General features: G+C 41.1%; 1 protein-coding gene across 2 annotated transcripts in view; it reads left to right on the plus strand.

Annotated features, from left to right (window-relative positions):
- Positions 1 to 1,628: 1,628 nt before the first annotated feature.
- TMEM135 (transmembrane protein 135) overlaps positions 1,629 to 21,604 on the plus strand; it is a 203,989-nt gene continuing 184,013 nt past the window's right edge. Inside the window, exon 1 of one of the 2 annotated variants that reach the window (XM_040964366.1) lies at positions 1,629 to 1,965. In XM_040964366.1, the coding sequence (XP_040820300.1) occupies positions 1,825 to 1,965 (141 nt within the window). In that variant the 5' untranslated portion in view covers positions 1,629 to 1,824. The remainder of the gene's footprint in view (positions 1,966 to 21,604) is intronic. The other variant, XM_040964365.1, reaches the window with a different exon arrangement.

Genomic DNA, 21,604 nt, shown 5'->3' on the forward strand with positions numbered 1-21,604 from the left:
ATACATTTATGTTTTGCACCCTCTCTTGCAACTAGTTGTGGTTCAGTGACTAAGTTTGGGCTAGCAGTTGTAAGGAATGGCTCGTTAGGATCTTGCGGGAACTTTTCTTAAGAAGGGTAAGTATGTCCTTCTCTCCCCCTGTCCAGGGTCTTCCTGCCTAGCACATAGATGTCATGGTGTGTGAGGCAGCCATTTAATTAATCAGGGCGGAAATCACAGCTAAGAGTTGGTGGAGCAACCAATCAACGAACGCCTAGAAGACATGATGGTGATGAAGTCACGATCTCGGCTCAGAACTGCCAGTGTTTGTTTACTCAGAGAGAGAGAAGCTTTTATTGTGTGTGTGTTTTAATTTGAAAGGTAGAGATAGAGATGGGGATGTGATAGGAACTCCTTTCATTCACTGTTTCATTTCCAATGGCGTTAAGAAATGTCTCCAAAAGCCTGAACATTCAATCCAGCTCTCCCAAGGAGGGGACAGAGCCAAGTACTTCAGTCATCATTGCTGCTTCTTCCGGTGTAATTAGCACGGTTGCTGGAGTGTCAGCAAAGCCCATACTTGAACTCAGGCACTGGATGTGGGTTGCTGGGCATCCTAATAGCTGTGTAAAAGCCCGTTGCAGGACTTTTCATTAGAGCATCCCTCTCATTTGCTTTGAGCAATTCACACCTTGTTCATATTAGCTCATTTTCTTGCTTTTGTGTCTTCTTCCTCTAGGATGTGTTTTACGGAAACAGAAACTAGTTTCCGACTGTCTCTTTTGTTCCCACCTGTCTCTCTCCAGGGGTTAAGTTAGTGCCTGGAAAAAACAGTTAAGTATTTGTGTGGAAAGAATGAAAAAGATCAGAACAGGGTTGCTCTAATGGTAGGAAAGCAGTGTCTGTAAGCATGTAGAACTCCAAAGAGACTGGAAGGTTACACCTCGCTCACACACTGACACTGAGAGGGTCTGTGTCTCAGAGGCTGTGGTGTGGCACCCTCCCACCAGCTGTGCGTTCCACCACATCGCTGCTGCCTCTACTGCAGCTAGTATTTGGATGATGAGCACCTGTCAAGGATGTTTTAGGCAGAACTGCTCGGGAGTTTACGGTCTGACTCTAATGGCCCACACAGTGGATGTGAATGTGGCTGATTTTTCGAGCTTTCCACTCATCCAGCCTTCCCAGCGTTTGGAAAGCCCAGACACTGGGAGTAGATGGATGTTACCAGCAGGTAACCCGAGCACTGTGGTGGTGGAAGCAGAGGGCTTAAAAAATCAAGCTTTCCTCGCCCTCTTCTCCCACCAGCTCCCAACAAAGCGTAATTTCCTCCATTACCCTCAGCTCTGCTTGGAAGGCTTCGAGAAGACAGAAACTGAAGTACACTTTAGCCCAAAGTCACCTACCTCTGCGCACCCGCCGGAGAGCTCCCGTTCCAGCGCAGGGTGCGCGGCCACGGAGCAGGCATCGCCGGCCCGCGAAGCGCGTGATCTCGGGACCGAAGGCCGCCGCACGCCGTCCGCACCCCGAGCCCGGCCGGCTCCTCAGGGGCTGCGCGCGCCCGAGGCCGCGGGAGCGCGGCGGCCGGCCTGGGGGAGCGCGCACGCTCCGCCTCTCCCCTCCTCCCGGGTGCGCGTCCCGCCCCCTCGAGCTGCGATACGCCGAGCGTTCAACATCCGAGGACTTTGGCCCAGAGTAACCCCGCTGGCGTGACCTTTCCCCTCTATCCCGCACCTCCCGCTGCCCGCCCCGCGAGAGGGCGGCCGTTGGCGCGCTCGGCTCTTCTTCTGGAGCCCCAGTTCTGCACCCCCCCTTCCCCCTTGGTCCTTCGCGCTGCACTTCGTCATGGCGGCCCTCAGCAAGTCCATCCCTCATAACTGCTACGAGATTGGCCACACTTGGCACCCTTCCTGCCGGGTCTCTTTCCTGCAGATCACCGGGGGCGCCCTGGAGGAGTCCCTGAAGATCTATGCCCCTCTGTACTTGGTGAGACCCGTCAGCGAATCTCGTAGGGGCGAGTTGAGCGTGGAGGATGGGTTCGGGGCTGCTGCCGGCGCCCCCAGCGGCTCGCGGGGACTCACCCTGTGCGGGTTTCTCTTTGGAGGGTCGGAGTGTGGAGGGGAGCGGAAGGTGTGATGGCGCGAGGTCGGAAGGGTGGGTATTCCGGCTCCTGCGGGAGCAGGGGGGAGGGGAACGTGAGGTTGAGCTGTCATCCGAAAAAGCCTGTTGCTAGGACGAGGATGGACTCCCAACTTTTAGTGTATACTGGAGGACACTTAAAAAGCTTGAATTCAGGGGCTGGCGTTTTAATTTTTATCTTCCTTTTTGTTTTAACTGTCTCCCGCGTTATGATGGAGAGATGTTTGTAGGTCTGTGAGACGTTGAGAATGGTGTGCAGTCTTTAATTCACCCTCATATTCCTCCACTCCCCTCCACAAGAAAAACGACATATTTGATCCTAAGTCCCGTGGCCTTAGACTTGTCTCAGGTTGTGGCTTGAGCGTTGTGCAAGCAGTCTTTTGTGTGTGTGTGGTGATTTAAGGGTAATTGATGAGAAACTCTAGGGCCTTTTATTTCACAATTTTACGGGCAGGATTGTTAGTAGAGACTATTTGGAGTTACGTGTGTATGCAACTGAGAACTGTTAAAGATGTTTTCAGTAACTTCATCCTTGGTATTAAACATTTACTTGCCCAGTGAAGTTCATCGTGTCTCATTTTCTTGTCTTAAAGAGCCTGTGTTCTAAGAAGGCAGACGTCATGTTTTATGTATATTACCTAAAAATTCCCATTCCATATTGAATGGATTTGCAATTCTTATTTGTTTTTGGAGTAATAGTTTTAATCTGTAGTCTAATGTACCTGGAAATTTTATGGCTATCTGTGTGGGACTATTTGAAAAGTCTGATTACTTAATTACAAAGATAAACAGGAAGAGATGTTGGCATTCTTTGAGGTTGCAGAAGCCAGTTTCTTTTTTGTCATACAGACCAGTGCTTCTCAAACTTCAGTAAGTATTAAGAATCTCCTGGGGACCTTGTTCAAGCAAAAATTCTGATTCAGTACATCTGGGCGGAGCCTGAGCATCTGTTTTTTTTTTTTTTTTCTTTTAAGATTTTTATTGGAAAGTCACATATACAAAGAGGAGGAGAGACAGAGAGAAGGATCTTCTGTTTGATGATTCACTCCCCAAGTGAGCGCAACAGCCAGTGCTATGCCGATCTGAAGCCAGAAGCCAGGAACTTCTTCTGGGTCTCCCACACGGGTGCAGAGTCCCAAGGCTTTGGGCCATCCTTGACTGCTTTCCCAGGCCACAAGCAGGGAGCTGGATGGCAAGTGGAGCTGCTGGGATTAGAACCAGTGCCCATATGGATCCCGGCGGGCACGTTCAAGGCGAGGACTTTAGCCACTAGGCCATGTCGCCAGGCCCTTGAGCATTTGTTCTAACAAACTGGTGCAGGGGACCCTGCTTTGGGTAGTGAGGATCTAGGGAAAAGGCCAGTTATAAAGTTAGTGTTGGAGCTTGAAATTTCTCCTTTGACTTTTTTAATATAAGAATTTATTTATTTTTTATTGCAAAGTCAGGTTTACAGAGAAGGAGATACAGAGAGAACAGAAAGGTCTTCCATCCGCTGATTTACTCCCCAAATGTTCGCAACAACCCAAGCTGAGTGATCTGAAGCCAAGAGCTTCTTCCAGGTCTCCCATGTAGCTGCAGGGTCCCAAGACCTTGGGTCCTCTTGGACTGCTTTCCCAGGCCACAGACAGGGAGCTGGGTGGGTAGTGCAGCAGCCAGGACAAGAACTGGTGCCCATATGGGGCCCTGGTGCTGGCAAGGCAAGAACTTTAGTCTCTCGGCTACTGTGCTGGGCCCTCCCTTTACTTTCTTTGGCAATGATTAATGTTTATCTGATTTTCCATATGACTTGTGGCCCGGCTGTCTCAGATATTTTATATTAGTATAATAGAATGCCGAACAATTTACTGAATCCCTGTATTTGGTTATATAAAATCTATTATCAACTGATTTTAATTTAGGAGGGTAGAGATTTTGTGTCATGTAAAATTTTGTCTCTGAAAGCCTAGCAACACTTTCATTCATTTATTAATTGTTATATCTGTAACCTAGACAATTTATTGGTTATGTTCTGTGTTAGAAAGCTCAGGGGAGCAGCAGGAATATAGATTCTGCTGTCGCACCTGCCTAAGGTGGGATGGAGAAGTCAGGAAAAGAGTTACGTTTACTGTTCTGTCTTCACCTAGATTGAATGTGCTGGAGCGTAACTTTCTCATCTCATGAGGTTGTCTGTCTCAGTATGATACATTTCCAACTTTGGGTTGCTACTCATCAGTGATTGTGAAATTAAAATCAGTGGAAACTTACATTTTTTTTTTTAAGTGAAACAGAACATCATAGAAAATGTTAGAGAATACAGCAGTATGTCATGACAGTTCTGTTTCAGTGTGTATGTGAGTGGGGCTGCTTTGAACATATAGCAGCTCTGTTCTTTGTACTTGATCTAAGTATGTACTCTATAATGCAAGGTGATGTGAGAACTTGGCTTTTAAAGGGGATTAGGAATACTTTATTTGAATCTCCATCAGTTACTAGTTGTTTAATTTTTTGGCATGGTCGTTTATCTTTTCTTGGTGTGATAATTAAATGAAGTAATGCATTGGTGATATATTGTATATTTCCTGGTTACAGTAAGTCATGATAATGGTGCATTTTTTGCTTCCTCATTTCCCAGTAGCTTTTAAGTTAGAAGTGAAGTTCATTGAGAGTGGTCAGGAGACCATTTGGAGGAAGTGACATTTGACTTGGGCTTTGAAAAACAAATGAGTAGGGTCCCGGCGCGGTGGCACAGTGGTTAAGGTCCTCGCCTTGCACGCCAGGAATCCCATATGGGCGCCGGTTCTATCCCCGGCAGCCCCACTTCCCTTCCTGCTCCCTGCTTGTGGCCTGGGAAAGCAATCGAGGATGGCCCAAAGCTTTGCACCTGAAAAGAGTCTCGAAAGAGTCACCTGGCTTCGGACCGGCATAGCATCGACCATTGTGCTCACTTGGGGAGTGAATCATCGGACGGAAGATCTTCCTCTCTGTCTCTCCTCTCTGTATATCCGCCTTTCCAATAAAAAAAAAATTGAGTAGACAGTGTTTCATGTAATAGGTATTAATAGAATAATTATTCCTAATGAAAGGGGGGAATTGTATGAATTGATGTAGAGACCTAAATGTTTTGTAAGAGGAGCAATACATACATTGTATAAAACAGATAGTTTGTGTATATAAATAATATAAATACATAAGTATAAAAATAATTATGCACAATCTTTTGCATGTTTTATATTTTTAAAAAATTATGTATTTTCCTTTGGAAATCTGATTTTACGAACAGAAGAGACAGAAAGAGGTTTTCCATCCACTGGCTTTCTCCTAAAATGGTTGCAGTGTCTAGAGCTGAGCCAATCTGAATCCAGGAGCCAACAGTTTCTTCTGGGTCTTCCACTTGGATGCAGAAACCCAAGGATTTGGGCCATCTTCCCCTGATTTTCTAGGCCATAAGCAGAGAACTAGATTAGAAGTGAAACAGCCAGGATATAAACTGGCATCCATATGGGATCCTGGTGAAGCAGGCAGAGGATTAGTCTGTTACGCCATGGTGCCACCCCATACATATTTTATCTTTTAAAATCACTACAGAACTTCATCTTGTCTCCATTTCAGGTTATTTTGAGTCAAAGGAGTAGCAAGTGCAAAGTGGTGCTTTAAATGACAAATGTAGCAGCCCTGAGTGGCGTGGGTTGGAATGCTTTTTTTTTTAAGACTTATTTATTTCTTTTGAAAAGTCAGGTTTACAGAGCAAAGGAGAGACAGAGAGAAAGATCCTCCATTGGCTGGTTTACTCCTCAAGTAGTCGCAGTGGTTGAAACTGAGCCGACCTGAAACCAGGGTCAGGAGCCTCTTCTTGATTTCCCATGTGGATGCAGGTCCACGTGGATGCAGTGGACCAAGGTTCAAACGCTTGTTCCAACTTTTGCTGTTTCCTCAAGGCATTCACAGGGAACTCAGCTGGAGGTAGAGCAGACAGTACTTGAAACAGCCCACATATGGGATGCTCGTGAGGCAGACAGAGGCTTTACTTGCTGTGCTGCAATGCAGGCCCTGTGTCACCGTTTGCAAAAACACCATTACACAGTGAGGAACTTATTTCTTGTAGTGATTAACTAGTTAATTAATTGGAAACATAGGATAACAGGTCATGTTTTCTGGTTCAATAGCCAAATGGCTGCCACAACTGGATCTGGATCATCCCAAAACCAGAACCAGGGACTCCATCAGATCTCTCGTATGGATGGCAGGGACCCAGACGTGGGCCTTCTGCTGCTGCTTTTTCAGGTGTATTTTTTAGGAGGCTGAGTTAGAAGCGGAGTGGCTGAGACTCAAACTATTGTTCTGATATGGGATGCTTTCACAACCATTGTGCCACATTGCTGGTTCCCTTATTTTTGAATGTTCCTGCATGCTTATAATATATGTTAATAACTTATTCATGTATCAAAAATGTGTTTTAGGAAGTTGTTTTATCTGTTGAATTTTAGTTATAGCTATACATTCAAAATAAGTGATAACCCCTTGCCACAAACATGCACAAAAAACGGTTGTTAAAACTGTTTTAATCCTAGACTGCTACTGAAATTCAAAGTGTAGTGCGCTTGGTTTTTGTAGCAAATTTAGAATACACGGACACACATTTGGGAGTATGGTTTTCATGCTGTCCAAGAAAACTTGCTCAGAACTTAAGCTGATTCTAAGACTGGCCCTTTCCTAGGTCCTTTTCTTCAGGATCTCTAGATGAGGGTTCTGGCATTTACTGGTAGCTGGATCCAAAGAACATTGACTCTTTGGTACTCTTGTGAAGGATGATTTAAAACATACCTTTCATTGACAGTTAGATGTTAAGAACCTTCTTCATTAGTATGAAGGTGCTTCTTCATTATTCGTATCCCTTGAACCATGTAATTTAATGAATTTCTTATAATTCAGAAGTTTTCGTAGGTTATATAGGGTCAGTTCCTTTCCTGTAGTTTCCAGTTAGTTGCTAAAGGAATGAAAACCACTGTTTTCATCTGTTCAGTGATATGGCCTTTGATTAACTGTTATTTTGGAGATTAAGCACTCTATTTAGTCTTTTTTTTTAATGAGGAATTAGATGATTAATCTTCCTGTTCATTAATATGATGGTTTCAATTTGTACACTTGTTTTCATTTGTGACATGTTATTCTTTGGCTCTTTTCTATTAAGTACAAAGTACAACTTGCAACAGATAATTCCTGGTTGGGATTGAGAACTTACCTATTTGTGTTGAAATATTTGTTTCCTATCCACTTACCAAGAATTTATTGAGCTTACTGTTTGCATTGTGTTGTTCACAGTAGCTCTATGCCATTTGTTGTTGTGGAGGAAAAAATGAACTCGACATACTTCTCATATTGAGAAGTTTTGATTGGGGCAGGGGTTTTAGACTTGTAATGTCCTGAAGTACAAGCACAACTTCATTGGAATAAACACCATAAGGTACAAATGAAGTGGTGTAAGAGATCAGAAGTAGAAGACCACATTTCAAAAAGATTCATTTACTTGAAAAGTGAAGGGTGAGAGAAAGAACTTCCATTTGCTAACTCACTGTAGAAGTGCTGGCAAAGACCCTGGGTTGGGCTAGGGCTGAACGTGAAACTATGAACTCAATTCCAAGGTTTCCATGTAGGTGGCAGGACCACAGTGACTTGAAACAACATCACCACCTCCCAGGATCTGTATTATCAAGAAGTGAGAATCAGGTGTGAGACCCAAGTATGAAACCTCTAACATGAGACATGGGCTTCTTAACCATAATATTAAATGCTGTGCCAACATCCTGTTCAAGACCACAGGGTAAGGAAATAATGGGAAACTTAATGGAAGAGGAGACACTTTGCTTGCCTTGAAGGAAAAGAAGAACTTAGGAAGATAGAAAGAGGCAGTGATTAAAAGAAAATCAACTGCTTGAGCAACAGAATATGATATGTTGTGGGGAGTGGCACATGGAGTTTGTGCTTTATTTGGTTGTCTGTAGGCAGTTAATATCGGTTGCAGATATTACAGGTGATAGTATGCTTGGGTTGCTTTGCAAAGCTTAATTGAGCAGTAGTACATAGTGTTAGACTCAGTGACTCAGGTAGAGGGAACAATCAAGTACAAGTAAAGCTATAGGGTTTTTAGAACTTGTTTATTGGGAAATGTGGGAAGTAGAGCTACAGGAAAAATATTTTCAGTCAAAATATTGTGATTTTTTTGATAATTAGGTTTTAGCGACTAGTGCACCATATAAATGGAGAATGAACAGGAGGCATTATGAAATGTAAATCTGCTTTAGAAGGAAACTAGCTAGAGATTTAGGTTTGGTGTCATATACATAGAGATGAAAGTATGGTGATGCATACAAGGGAGGCCTTGTAGAAGGAGAAGACAAACTGGGAAATGCTCTTGTTTGGTGCAGAGGAAAAAGAAAGGGAGAATGAGCAAAGAGGTATGAGAAGATTGAAGAAATAGTTTCGTAGAGAAGTCTTAAGCCAGGAATTTTTGGAGGTGGGAAGAGGTGGGAAGAACAAGGGTTTGAATCTCAGTTTTACCACTCGTTAGCTTTGTGTATGAGCAGGATTCTTCTTCTTCTTCTTTCTTTCTTTTTTTTTTTTTTGTTTTGTTAAGGATTTATTTATTTCTTTTTTATTAGAAAGTCAGATTTACAGAGAGAAGGAGATAGAGAGAGAAAGCTCTTTGAACTGCTGCTTCATTCCCCAAGTAGCTATAATAGCCTGAGCTGAGTCAATCTGAAGCCAGGAGCCAGCAGCTAGGAGCTTCTTCCAGGTCTCCCACGCAGGTGCAGGATCCCAAGGCTTTAGGCTGCCCTCCACTGCTTTCCCAGGCCATAAGCAGGGAGCTGGATGGGAATGGGAGCAGCCAGAATTTGAACTGGCACCCATATGGGTTCATGGTACATGCAAGGTAAGGACTTGAGCTACTCAGCTGCCGTGCCTGGCCTGAGCTGGATTCTTAACATTTATGATTTTCAGTGTCCTCATCTGTAAAGTTTTTAAAATGGGGTCCATCACTGCTCTCATAGCTTTTAAAAATCAAAGTCAATGCTTGTTATTATTCTGCCTACAACTCTGCAGTGGCTTTCCAGTTCAATAAAACATGAAATCTTTGCCATGGGCTACAAAACCTTCTTGTTATATATTGGTTGTTTGATGGCATTTCATATTATTTCTGTCTTTGCTTATTCACCTCAATTCAGATTTAATTGCACCATTTTGTATTTCTGATATAAGTTTTATGTTATTTAAAACAATGAGTTCTAGATTTCAAAGAAGAAACACTTTTTTTTAAAAAAGATTTATTTATTTTTATTACAAAGTCAGATATATAGAGAGGAGAGACAGAGAGGAAGATCTTCTGTCTGATGATTCACTCTCCAAGTGAGCGCAACGGCCGGTGCTGCGCGGATCTGAAGGAACACTTTTATGGCATGCATATAAGGCGACTTTTCTCTTTTTATGATTTAAGGCTTTGAGAAAAAAATTTTTGGCTTAGATTTGTGCCTAAACAGTGCATAATCATAAATGAATCATTGTTTTCATTGATTATGGCTGGATAATGTGAATTGAAGACCTAGAACACAATCTCATTTATGTCTTATAAATCTAATAGAAGAAATATGGTAAGATGTTGATAATACATTGACTCTTTATTCAGCAAGTATTTATTGAGTACCAATCAGCACTGTGCTAGATTATAATTATGGAAGAGAAATCAATTGAAGTGACAGTTTCATGAAGAAGTAAATAAAAAAATTTAGGGAATCTTCCAAATGCATTGATATGATTCTTACATTATAGTTTAGTTGTATCGCTTGTATTGTGTAATGAAGGTAAAATATATTTATACTGCCAAAGATTATACTGGGCGTACAGTAATACACAGTAGTTCTGTACGTTTGGATGATTAAAGGTCTTTTCTTTTTAAATGATTCATTTGTTTTTTGAAAGACGAGTATCTTACACACACACACACACACACACACACACACAAAGAAAGGGAGAGAGGAGGAGGAGAGAGAGAGAGGGATGAAGTGAATGAGCTGTTTCACCTTCCAGTTTACTCTCAAATAGCTGCAACTGCTTCGGCTGGGCCAGGTCAAAGCCTGTGGCCAGGTCTCCCATGTGGGTGGCAGAAGCCCAAGGGCTAGGATCATTATTTGCTGCTCTCATGCACATTAGTAGGGAGCTGGATCAGAAACGGAGTAGCTGAAACACTAACTCGCTCTTTCATGTGAGATGTCAGTGTTGCAATCAGCAGCTTAACTTGCTTTGCCGCATTCTGGGCCCAGTTAACTTTTTTATGATGTCTTAGGCTCATTATTCTTCAGTTTTGTAAGCTAGTGCTGTGTTAAACACTTGTTTGAATCCCTGTTCGTACTATTAAGCTTTTAATTTGCCTTTTGATAAATCATTAATCGTGCTTCAAAAGAATACTATGATTGAAATTTGTATATTTTTCTTTCAGTTAATATGAAATGAGTCTGTTTTATGTTGAAATTTTAGGAATGTAATTAAGTACTTGCTCATGAGCCTGATTATTGAGCAAATACAATTATTACTGCAAATCAAAATTACAAACTGTTCATTTCCTTAACAGTAGAAATTACAAACTGTTCATTTCCTTACACTAGAAGACAATCAATAATTGAATGAATGCAGATTGTAACTAACTTTGCTAGCAATAGCATTGAAAAAACATTCAGTAAATTTAGTAAAATAAACATTAATTTGTATAAAACTTTATTTTTTAATTAAAAGGCAGAAAGAGAGAGAGAGAGAGAGTGCGCGCTAGAGTGTGCTCCTGTTTGTTTACTTCTCAAATGTGCAACAACCAGAGCTGGGCCAGGAGCCAGGGACTCAGTCTGAACGTCCTATATGGGCAGGGACCCAAATCCTGCTGTGTTTGAAGGTACACTTCAACTGGAAGCTGGAATGGAGAGCAGGGCATGGACTTAAACCTGGGCATTTTTATATGAGATGTGAAGTTGCAAGTGACGGCTTAATCATTATTCCAAATGCCTGTCCTATAAAGAATTTCTTAGGAAGAAAGGAAAAAGGGAGGGAAAAAGGAAGGAAAGGAGGATAGTTAAATACTTTTAAAAGATATGTATGTATATATTTATTTATTTATTAGGAAGGCAGTATAATAGAGATAGAAAAAAAGGCAGATAGGTAGAGAGACTCTCTTCTACAATCTGGTTTATGGCCCAGATACGCCCAGCTGCTGATACTGAGCCAGCTCAGAGCAGGAGCCAGGCAGTGTATCTAGGTCTCCTGTTAGGGTGGCAGGAAGCTAACCACTTGAGCCATCATCGGTGCCTCCCAGACAGAAGCACAGAGTAGCAGGCACTTGAACTGGGATGGATACTCTGAATTGGTTCTAATTATTTGTCAAAAAGTAGGACAGGGTTTTATATTGAATAGTTGATGGACCAGTTCTTAGACTTCACTATGGATGAAGTCAAGTGCAGATGAAACTTTTTGAAAATGACTTTGTATTTTGCTAATGGAATTTTACATTTCTCCAAGGGCCAAAGCAGTTGGTGTTTCAAAGACAGTGTACTTCTCTGATGTCTGCATTTTTTTTTCTTATTTAAATTGTCCCTAAATCCTCAATCCAGACTCTTAGTTTGCTTGAGTTCTGTTTCAAAGATTCAGTTTATGTAAGCCAGCATTTTTATTGGCAAGACTGGTATATATGTTCATAACTTCTGTATTTCCTGATTTTTTTGTTAGTTATACTATTTCATATTAGAACCCACTTTGTATTTTGGCTCAGAGATGTGAACTTCCTAGTTATATCAGTAAAATTCAAGTGGAAGGTGTATGCTTTCCAGTAGAGTTCCTAATTTACAAAATGTTAAAATTACTACTCAGTTTGGAACTGGTATAATATATTCATTACTCAACCTGAGTGTTCTTGGTCATATTCTGTCTCAATATTGTATATTAAATCTTATTCTTAAAACTTAATGTCAATTTCTATATAAATTTGAAGATGTGGGAGAATGAGAATATTTTCTATATGTTATGTTGCTAATGCTGAATGGTATGATTTTCATTTTTAAAAAATTATTATTTTCTATTAGATAGTTTTGTAGATATATGGCTCCCCAGTTCTCCCATCCTTCCTTCCCCTTTTCTTTCTGCTTCTGCTTTTCCCCTGTATTTATAATAATACAATCCTTCAGCTGCAGTCAAGATTCCAGCGTTCTCTGTGTGTCATTACATTGTAGGTATAGACAATAGTAGAGAGTCTAGTATCTTGTTGTCAAGGTATATTTAACAGTTTCATTGAGGGTCCTTCCTTTATTTGGGAGTAGAGATGCATGCTGCAGTTCTTCTTTGTTTCCTGGTGCTTAGTCTCCATTACACCATTTGTTTACGAGACTGTTAGTGTATACTTGCTTATCTATATCACTTTTTATATTGTATTTTGCATGCACATTGCCCTCTATCAGAAAGAATAGAAAATATTTGTCCTTTTGAGATTGTCTTATTTCATTGTGCATATGATTTCCAGTTGGGAACACTTTGTTGCAAATGGTACATTTTTATTCTTTTAAATGATTGAATGGTATTCCATGGAGTAGATATATCACAGTTTATTCATTCCTCTTTCATTGGACATCTAGGTTGTTTCCATGTCTCTGCTATTGTTGGTTGTGTTGCTATGTGTATAAGGATGCAGGTTGCTTTCTCATATGTAAGTTTCACTTTTGGATATATTTCTGGGAATGGGACTGCTGGGTCATATGGCAGAATAATTTTCTGTTGTGTGAGCACTCTCCATAATGACTTACATACTGACTGCACAAGTCTACAATCCCGCCAGCAGTGGACTAGAGTACCCATTGCCCCCACATCTTCACCAGCAGGTGTTATTTGAAGATTTCAATATGTAGGCCATTCTCACTGCAATTAGATAAAATCTCAATATGGTTTTTATTTGTATTTCACTTTTTGATAGAGAACATGAGCATTTTTTCATGTCTCAGCCATTTGAATTTGTTCTTTTGAAAAATGCTCATTTCCTTTGTCCATTTCCTAACTGGTTTGTTTGATTTACTGTTGTGTTTCTGGAGCTCTTTGTAATCCTGAACATTCGTCCCTATCAGTTGTGTGATGTGCAAAGATTTTTTTTTTTCCCATTCTGTTGATTGCCTCTTTGCTTTGTTAAGTTTCCTTTGCTGTACCAAAGCTTCTTAATTTCATGTGATCCCATTTGTTTATTTTGACTTGGATTGCCTGTGCTTTTGGTGTCTTTTCTAGGAAGTCCTATATCTTTGTGGAGTTCTTCCTATGTTTTCATCTGATAGTTTGATGGTTTCGGGTGTAGATTTATGTCCTTGATCCTTTTAGGGTTGATTTTTGTTTGAGGTGAAAGTTGGGAGTCTTGTTTCTTCCTTCTACATGTAGCTTTCCAATTGTTTGAACAGCATTTGTTGAAGAAACCAAGCTTTTTCCCTGGTTTATTTTCAGTTCTTGTGTTGAAATCTACATGGCTGCAACGTGTGGGCTCTTGTCTATGGTTTCTCTTCTGTTTCGTTAATCTTTCTCTTTGTTTCTGTACCAGTACCAGACTGTTTTGATTACCACTCCTCTGTAATATATTTTAAGATCTGGAATTGTGATTTCTTTGACTTTGTTTTTATTCTCAGGATGAGTTTGGCTATTCATGGTCTCCTGTGTTTCCAGATGATTTTTGAATCATTTTTTCTATTTCTGAGGAGGATGTTGTTGGATTTTGATTGGGATTGCATTGAATCTCTATATTATTTTTGGCAGTATGTACATTTTGATGATGTTAATTTTACTGTCCCACAAACATGGTAAATTTTTTCATAGTTTGATGTCTTCCATTCCTTTTTTAATGTTTTGTAATTTTCCTCATAGAGGTCTTCCATGTCTTTGGTTAGGTTTATTCTGAGGTATTTAGGGTTCTTTTCTGTTTTTTAAAAAGAGATTGTTCTTACTAGTTTTTTCTCAGTCCTGGAGTTGTTTGTGTTATTAAGGCTATTGATTTATATTCACAAATTTGTACCCTGCTACCTTGGCAAATTCTCTTATAAATTCTAATATTTTCTCTCTCTTTAAAATAAGATTTATTTATTTTTTATTGGAAAAGCATATTTACAGAGAGTACATGTAAGGTGAGAATTTAGCCATTAGGCTCTCTTGGCAGACTCTGAAATCATCTCTTTATTGAGTCTTTTGCTTCTCCTATTTCTAGAATCATCGGCAAACAGGAATGGTTTTGACTTCCTCTTTAATTTCTTTCTCTTGCTTAATAGCTGTAGTGAGCATTTCCAATAATGTGTTTATTAGCTGTGGTGATAGTATATATGCTTTTCTAGTTCCAGACAGGAGAAGGAAAGCTTCCAATCAGTATGATTTTGGCATTGAGATTTTTATAAATTTTTTTGATTGTGTTGTAGAATGTTCCTTCTATGCCTGTCTTGCTTAGGGTTTTTAGCATGAGATGGAGTTGGATTTATCAAATGCTTTCTCTGCATGTATTGGGGCAATCATATGGTTTTTATTTTTCAATTTGTTTATGTGGTGTATCACATTGATTGATTTGCATATTTAAACCATTCCTGAATGCCAGAGATAAATTCCACATGGGTCTGGTTAATAATCTGTCTGAAGCGTTGTGAATTCTGTTGGCTGGTATTTTGCTGAGGATTTTTTGCATCTGTGCTCATCAGGAATATTGGTTTGTAATTCTCTTTTTTTGTTGTTATGAAGATGATGTTGGTTTCATAGAAGGAGTTGGAAGATTTGCTTCCCTTTCTGTTGTTTTGAATGGATTGAAGAATTTGGACAATTTTGATTCTTTTGAGTATACTCTTGTTTTGTGACTTATAATGTCTTCACTCCTGGAGAAAGTACTGTGTATTGATGAAAAGAAGTATATTTAGAGACTGTAGGGTGAAAGATTCTGTAGGTATCAGGTTCATTTTGTTCTGTTGTATGTTTGGTTGAGCTCTGTTGCTGCCTTCCTTGCTGAGTTCTGCCTTGTCAGTTTGTCCATTGAAGTTAGTGGGGTGATAAGGTCCCCCACTATTATGGTATTGGAATCTGTATCTCCCTTTAAGTCTGTGAACACTTGTTTCATGTCACGAGCTGCCATTTGGTTTTTATACATGTGTCATAATTATTTCTTTTTGCTGGATGGATCCCTTTATCATTATGTGATGTACATCTTCCTCTTTTAATTTTAATGCTTTGCATCCTGACATCTGTTATCTGAAGTTAGAATGTGTACACTAGCTCATTTTTCTTTTCCATTAGCATGAAATTTTCTTTCTCATCCTTTCAGTTTCTGTGTATTTTTGCTGGTGAGATGTGTCTCTTGTAGGCAATAGATAGATGTGTCCTGTTTCTTGAGCCAGTAGGCTCATCTGTGTCTTTTGATTGATGAGTTTAAACCATTTGCACTCAGTACTAATATCAACAGTTAGTGATTTGATCCTGTCGTTTTTTGCATTTTGTTTCTCAATGTTTGATTTAGATTTCTGTTGTGGTTTTACTTAGTGGTTCTTCCCTTTTGCTATTGTTGGGTGTGGCTGGCTTCATTTTTTGTTCTGTCTACAGCATGTTTTTGAGTACCAAGGGCTGGTTTGATAGCAGAGACGTCTTTCAGCTTCTGTCTGCTTTGGAAGTATTTCATTTCATTTTCAAATACCTTTCCCTTGGTGGCAACATTGGATGCTTTGCTGGATATATTCTTCTGAGTTGACAAACTTACTGTTTGTTTTAGAATTTGGAATATATTTCTCCATTCTCTTCTCTCCTGACATGTCTCCTCTGAGAAACCGGCAGTAAATCTGATTGGCATTCCCTTTTAAATTATCTGACCCTTCTTGCATGCCTGTTCCGGTACCTTTTCTTTATGTTCAACTAAAGGGAGCATGATATTGATGTGTCTAGGTGAACATCATGTTTGATGGAGTCAGTTTGAGGCTCTCTGCCCTTCCTGTATTTGGTTTCACCTTGTTTGGGAAATTCTTTTTAATAATTTCATTGAATATATCTCCTGTTCGGGGGTTTTCCGCTCTTTTTATACTTGATTTCCCTAATGTTGGGGGAGTTCTTTCTAATAATTTTTTTGAATACATCTTGCAGTCCTGCTTCTCTTTTCACACCTTCAGGAACTCCTATCACCCTTATATTTGATTTTTGGATGCTATCATTTATTTCTTGGATAGTTTTTTTTTTTTTTTTAGCTTTACACTGTTCCTCTTCTGTGTTTTTGATTATTTGTGTGTTCTCGAATAAGATGTCTTCTAGCTCTGAAATTCTTTTGCCTCACCCATTCCATTGGTGAGGCTATCTGCTGTTTTAAAATTTGCTCTATTCTATTCTTCATGTATTTCAATTTGATCGTTTTGCAACTTTTATCTCCTTTGTGCTGTATTTATTAAATTCTTGCTTTTGTTTCTTACTCTGAAGAGTTTTATCATGATTTTTCTGAATTTCTTGTCCAAGAGATCCTCAGTGTCTTCCTCTTGTAACTCTAAAATTGAGATGGTCTTCTGCTAATTTTTGAGGGAGACACTGGTTCCCTCATTTGTGTTGTGATTATTCTGTTACTCTTGCCCATTGTCTTTCAGATTTGCAGGTTTTCTCTTCAGGAAGGCTCTGTCTACATTGTGTTGCTCCTAGGTTTGTGGGTAGATTTTACTCTTCCTATTCTGTACCCAGTTTCCTATTTATTCTCTTGATCTGGATGATGTCTGGATGCTTGCACTGGTGACTCTGGGGAGCTTCAACCTCAGGCTCCCTCGTTTTGGTTCTGCCTCGGCCTTAGCAGTCAGGACTGCCCTGGTTGTTTCTCTAGCTTCTCTCTGCCTTGGGTGCTCTTGGGTGGTATCCAGGCTTTTATCTGCCTCTCTCACTGGTGGTTTCAGTGGTGCCTAGGGCCAGGAGGCTACTGCCATAGCTGCTAACTTATTGTCATTCTTCATCTTTTCTTGCTCTGCCCTGTTAGTGATTGGGTGACTTTTGCTCTGGAAGACAAATGAGTTGTGCCTGGTTTACATACAATCTTTTTTTGAGTAGAGTGACTTTTCAAAAATAGTAGCCAAGGGAGTGCCTCATCCCTTTTTCTATTCTTTTCTCTTCTTTTCTTTTCTTTTCTTTTCTTTTCTTTTCTTTTCTTTTCTTTTCTTTTCTTTTCTTTTCTTTTCTTTTCTTTTCTTTTCTTTTCTTTTCTTTTTTCTTTCTCTCTCTCTCTCTTCCTTCCTTCCCTCCCTCCCTCCCTCCCTTCTTTCTTTCCTTTCTTTCTTTTTCTGGGTGGGAGGGGGCAGTCAGAAGCAGATTCCCTGGACTTCAAAGCAGATTTCCCTTACTTTTACTGCTGCTTGGTGGCGAAGCTCCCTACTGTACATCAGGGGCTACCGTGAAGGAGTTGGGCACATGGCAGGACTGCTGGTTTCCTGGTGCCGTGGAGGTTGGGACAGGTGTTGAAGCCAGCACCAGAGCAGTTGTGGAGCCACGGAGCTGCAGGCCTGATTCTGTGTGCTTCACTCTGTCTCTTCCACTCGTGGCCTGTGGTGCGGTAAAGCCACACACAGGTCAGCAACTTTACTCACTGGGGTTTGTCCCATGGCGGTAAAGTTGATGAATACGTTCACGCACTTACTGCTCTCTGACTCCTTCCTGCGTGCTCAAGCCAGTGCACCTGAACCTTTCCCAGCAGACTGCCAGTCTTTACCTGGGCAACCTTTAACCCCCCCTCCAACCTTGCTATCACTCCAGGTGTTGAAATCCTCACAACAGGGTCCTGTTTGTCTGCCATGTGAATCTGGCCTTTAGTTCTGGCTTACTCGCCAGTTTCCGTGTAGTTGATCCATCTCTAGTCTTTGCCCCTTTAGGTTTCCAGGTTCCCCTCTCTAGTGGCCCTTGTATCTCTCAGGGGATTTAGGGTGTGGCCTCCCTGGTATGGAGTGAAGGGGTACCTGCCTTGGCTGGATCGCTCACCCGTGGTTTGCTCCCCAGAAGCATTCTCCATAACTGCCGTGGCTGCGCTTCTCTGGGGATGTCTGGTAGCTCATGGAATTACTCAGTTTTGCTTCCCTTTGCAGGTGTTGGGGACTACGCTTTGCTCCTGTGGCTTTTTGTCATGTGCTGCATCTCGTGGGGCGGTGTGGTTGCTCCTGTGAGAGTCTGCCTGCTCAGTATCACGTTGTGTTGGCTCCAGATCTATAAGATTGTTGTCTGTGGGTTGGACTGCCTGCCTGTAGCTCAGTTTTTGGGCACCTTCCTGTTGTGCTATAGACTTCAACCCTGGACGTTTTCAGCAGGTTTTTCCTCGTCCACACAGGTCCACCTTCCCTCTGCAGGCCTTCTGTGGACTCTGTTCACCTAAGGCAGGAGTTTTCCTTCTCCAGCTGTGCACAGCATCCGCTTTTCTCCCGCTGCTCTCTCTGCACTGAGCTATACTTTCCTACCCTGTTTGGCCATCTTGCCCTTTCCCAGTGTGATTTTCTTTCTAGAGAAGTTTTATAGTAAACAGTTATGATGATGGTTCCAGTAGTTGGGTTCCTGTTGACTATTTGTTAGACTTGGATTTGGCCTTGCCCCAACACTTAGTGTTGCATTCGTTTGAGGAGTAAACCAGTGGATGGGAGTTCTCTCTCCCTCTACTGCTTTTTATATAAATAAATATATGTAAAAAGGTACTGAGATTTTTTTTTTTTTTTTTTTAGGGAATAAGATCAATTACACAGCTGATTGTTTCCTATTTTTTCTTTGGTTTAGTTCCTCCCCCCCCTTTTTCTTTTTTTTTTTAAAGATTTATTTTTTATTATTTTTTCATTGGAAAGGCGAATATACAGAGAGGAGAGACAGAGAGGAAGATCTTCCGTCCGATGATTCACTCCCCAAGTGAGCCGCAACGGCCGATGCTGTGCCGGTCCGAAGGCAGGAGCCTCTTCTGGGTCTCCCACGCGGGTGCAGGGTCCCAAAGCTTTGGGCCGTCCTTGACTGCTTTCCCGGGCCACAGGCAGGGAGCTGGAAGGGAAGCGGGGCTGCTGGGATTAGAACCGGCGCCCATATGGGATCCCGGGCGTGCGAGGCGAGGACCTTTAACCACTTGCGCCACTGCGCCGGGCCCTCCCCCCTTTTTTCAATAAAAAATTATTTGAGAGGCAGAATGACAGAATTTCTCCATCCTCTACTTGAATCTGCAAATGGCCTCAGCCACCTGGGATGGACCAGATCAAAGCCAAGAGCTAGGATCTTTCTGTCCTAGTATCCACATGGGTGATAGGTATTTGGACCATCTATTGCTTTCCCAGGAGCTGGCTTGGGAGCAGAGCAGCTGGATCTGAACAAATACTCAGATGGGCAGCTAGGATTGTAGATCGTGGATTAAGCCTCTGTACCACAACCAGCAGGTAAATCACTGCCAGTTCCTGGAATTAGTTTCTTTTATTTGCTGATATATATATATATATATATTTTTTAAGATTTGTTTATTTGTATTGGAAAGACAAACTTACAGAGAGAAGGACAGGCAGAGAAAAAGATCTTCCATCCACTGGTTCACTTCCCAAATGGCCTCAGCTGCGAGAGCTGAACTGATCTGAAGCCTGGAGGCACGAGCTTTTTGTTGGTCTCCCAGGTGCATGCTGGGTCCCAAGGCTTTGGGCCATCCTCTACTGTTATTCCCAGGCTATGAGCAGGTAGCTGAAAGGGAAGTGGTGCAACTGGGACAAGTACCAGTGCCCATACGATATTATATCCCGGTGCTTGCAAGGGGAAATTAGCTAATTGAATCATTGCACCGGGCCCTGGTTTTATCTGTGAATGTTGTGTTTCCATCATCTTTTATCTTTAGCTTCTGTAGACTGGGACTCATCGTTGCACCTTCTTTGGTCTTCCTTCTAGGTTAGCTCACTGGTGTTTATAGGTGCTGAATTTGTAAATAGTCATTGTTATTTTTATTTCTTAGTAATATTTTCCCTATATTTCTGTTATTTTTTCTTTGAGGATTAGCAAACTCAGTATCTATGGGGCAACAGATCACAGGTTTTAAATTGGAACATGCGTTATGGATGAGTGATATTTCTCTTTAGGTATGTTAAGCTGCGATATCAAGTGCCTGACTTCAACCTCTGCTCTTATTTATTAGTTGAGTGACTTTGGTCAGCGTTATCTCTCTCTGCCCCATCTTCTTATCTTTAGGCATAATAACCATTTCCTAGGTTGTTACGAAGATTAAGTTAACATTTATGGGTGTTTATGACAAAGTCTGGCAAGCAATAAAGGCTCTGTAAGTGTTTTTAAGAAAAAAAATGATAATGTAGCTAATAAAATATTTAAAAATAAATTCATTTTGTCAAGTTTCTTTAATACAGTTATTCTCACTCAGTAAGATTACCACCTAGGAAGCATTTGACTGTTTATGAAGACATTTTTCATTGACACAACTGGAGAAATAGTACTTACTGGCTTTTAGAAGGTAAGAGCTAGGGATGCTGTAAATTATATCCTACATTTAATAGGTTAGCCTCCCACAGCAATAAATTGTCTGGCTCAAATGTCCAGTAATGCTGAGGTTGAGAGATTCTGTTTCAAAAACTGGATTTGTCAGACCATGTAGAAATAGAATCTTCTAGAAGAGTTTAATGATCAGATCCTGGGGCTAATAAAATGGATAATTTAGAGCTTGGTTGTAATAAGGGAGTGAGTGGGTCAGTCCCTTTGAGGACCAATTAGCTGTGACCATAGTTTGCAGTCCCAATACTAACCAACCATCTCTATGGCAAATGTGAGGCTTTAATCACTTGGGGAAACAGACAAGGGAATGCCAAGGGGATAGAAATGAACAAGATGAAATGCAGATAGTTCTGACGGGTATTTCCAATAATGATGTTAGTTACAGGCATGGTCTTATACTTTGAAAATGTATTTTCATTTTATTTGAAAGAGAAAGAGAGGTGGAGAGATAGCTTCTATTCATTAGTTTATTCTACAGAGTAGGAGAGACAGAGGAGATAGAACATACAACATTTATAGCTCTTGGGCCTGGCGTGGTAGCCTAGCAGCTGAAGTCCTCACCTTGAACACACCGGGATTTCACATGGGTGCTGGTTTGTATCTCAGTGGCCCCACTTCCCATATAGCTCCCTGTTTGTGGCCTGGAAGAGCAATCGAGGATGGCTCAAATCCTTGCGACCCAGCACCCATGTCAGAGACCTGGAGGAGGCTCTGGGTTCCTGGTTTTGGATTGACTCAGCTCTGGCCATTGCAGCTGCTTGGGGTGTGAATCAGCGGATGGGAGATCTTCCTCTCTGTCTCTCCTCCTTTCTGTATATTTGCCTTTGCAATAAAAAATAAATCTTAAAAAAATGTATAGTTCTCTGTCAGTCTTCAGTCTTCAGTTTTTGTGTTTGTTCTTCCTATCTGCCTCACATGATCTGTGCTTAATGCTGTGTTTGTCTCTTAAATCATGCTTGGAATATCTGTGAAG

This window comes from Ochotona curzoniae, unplaced genomic scaffold (assembly GCF_017591425.1).
Source record: "Ochotona curzoniae isolate NIBS_2020 unplaced genomic scaffold, NIBS_Ocur_1.0 scaffold_3223, whole genome shotgun sequence".
NCBI classification, from domain to species: Eukaryota; Metazoa; Chordata; class Mammalia; order Lagomorpha; family Ochotonidae; genus Ochotona; species Ochotona curzoniae.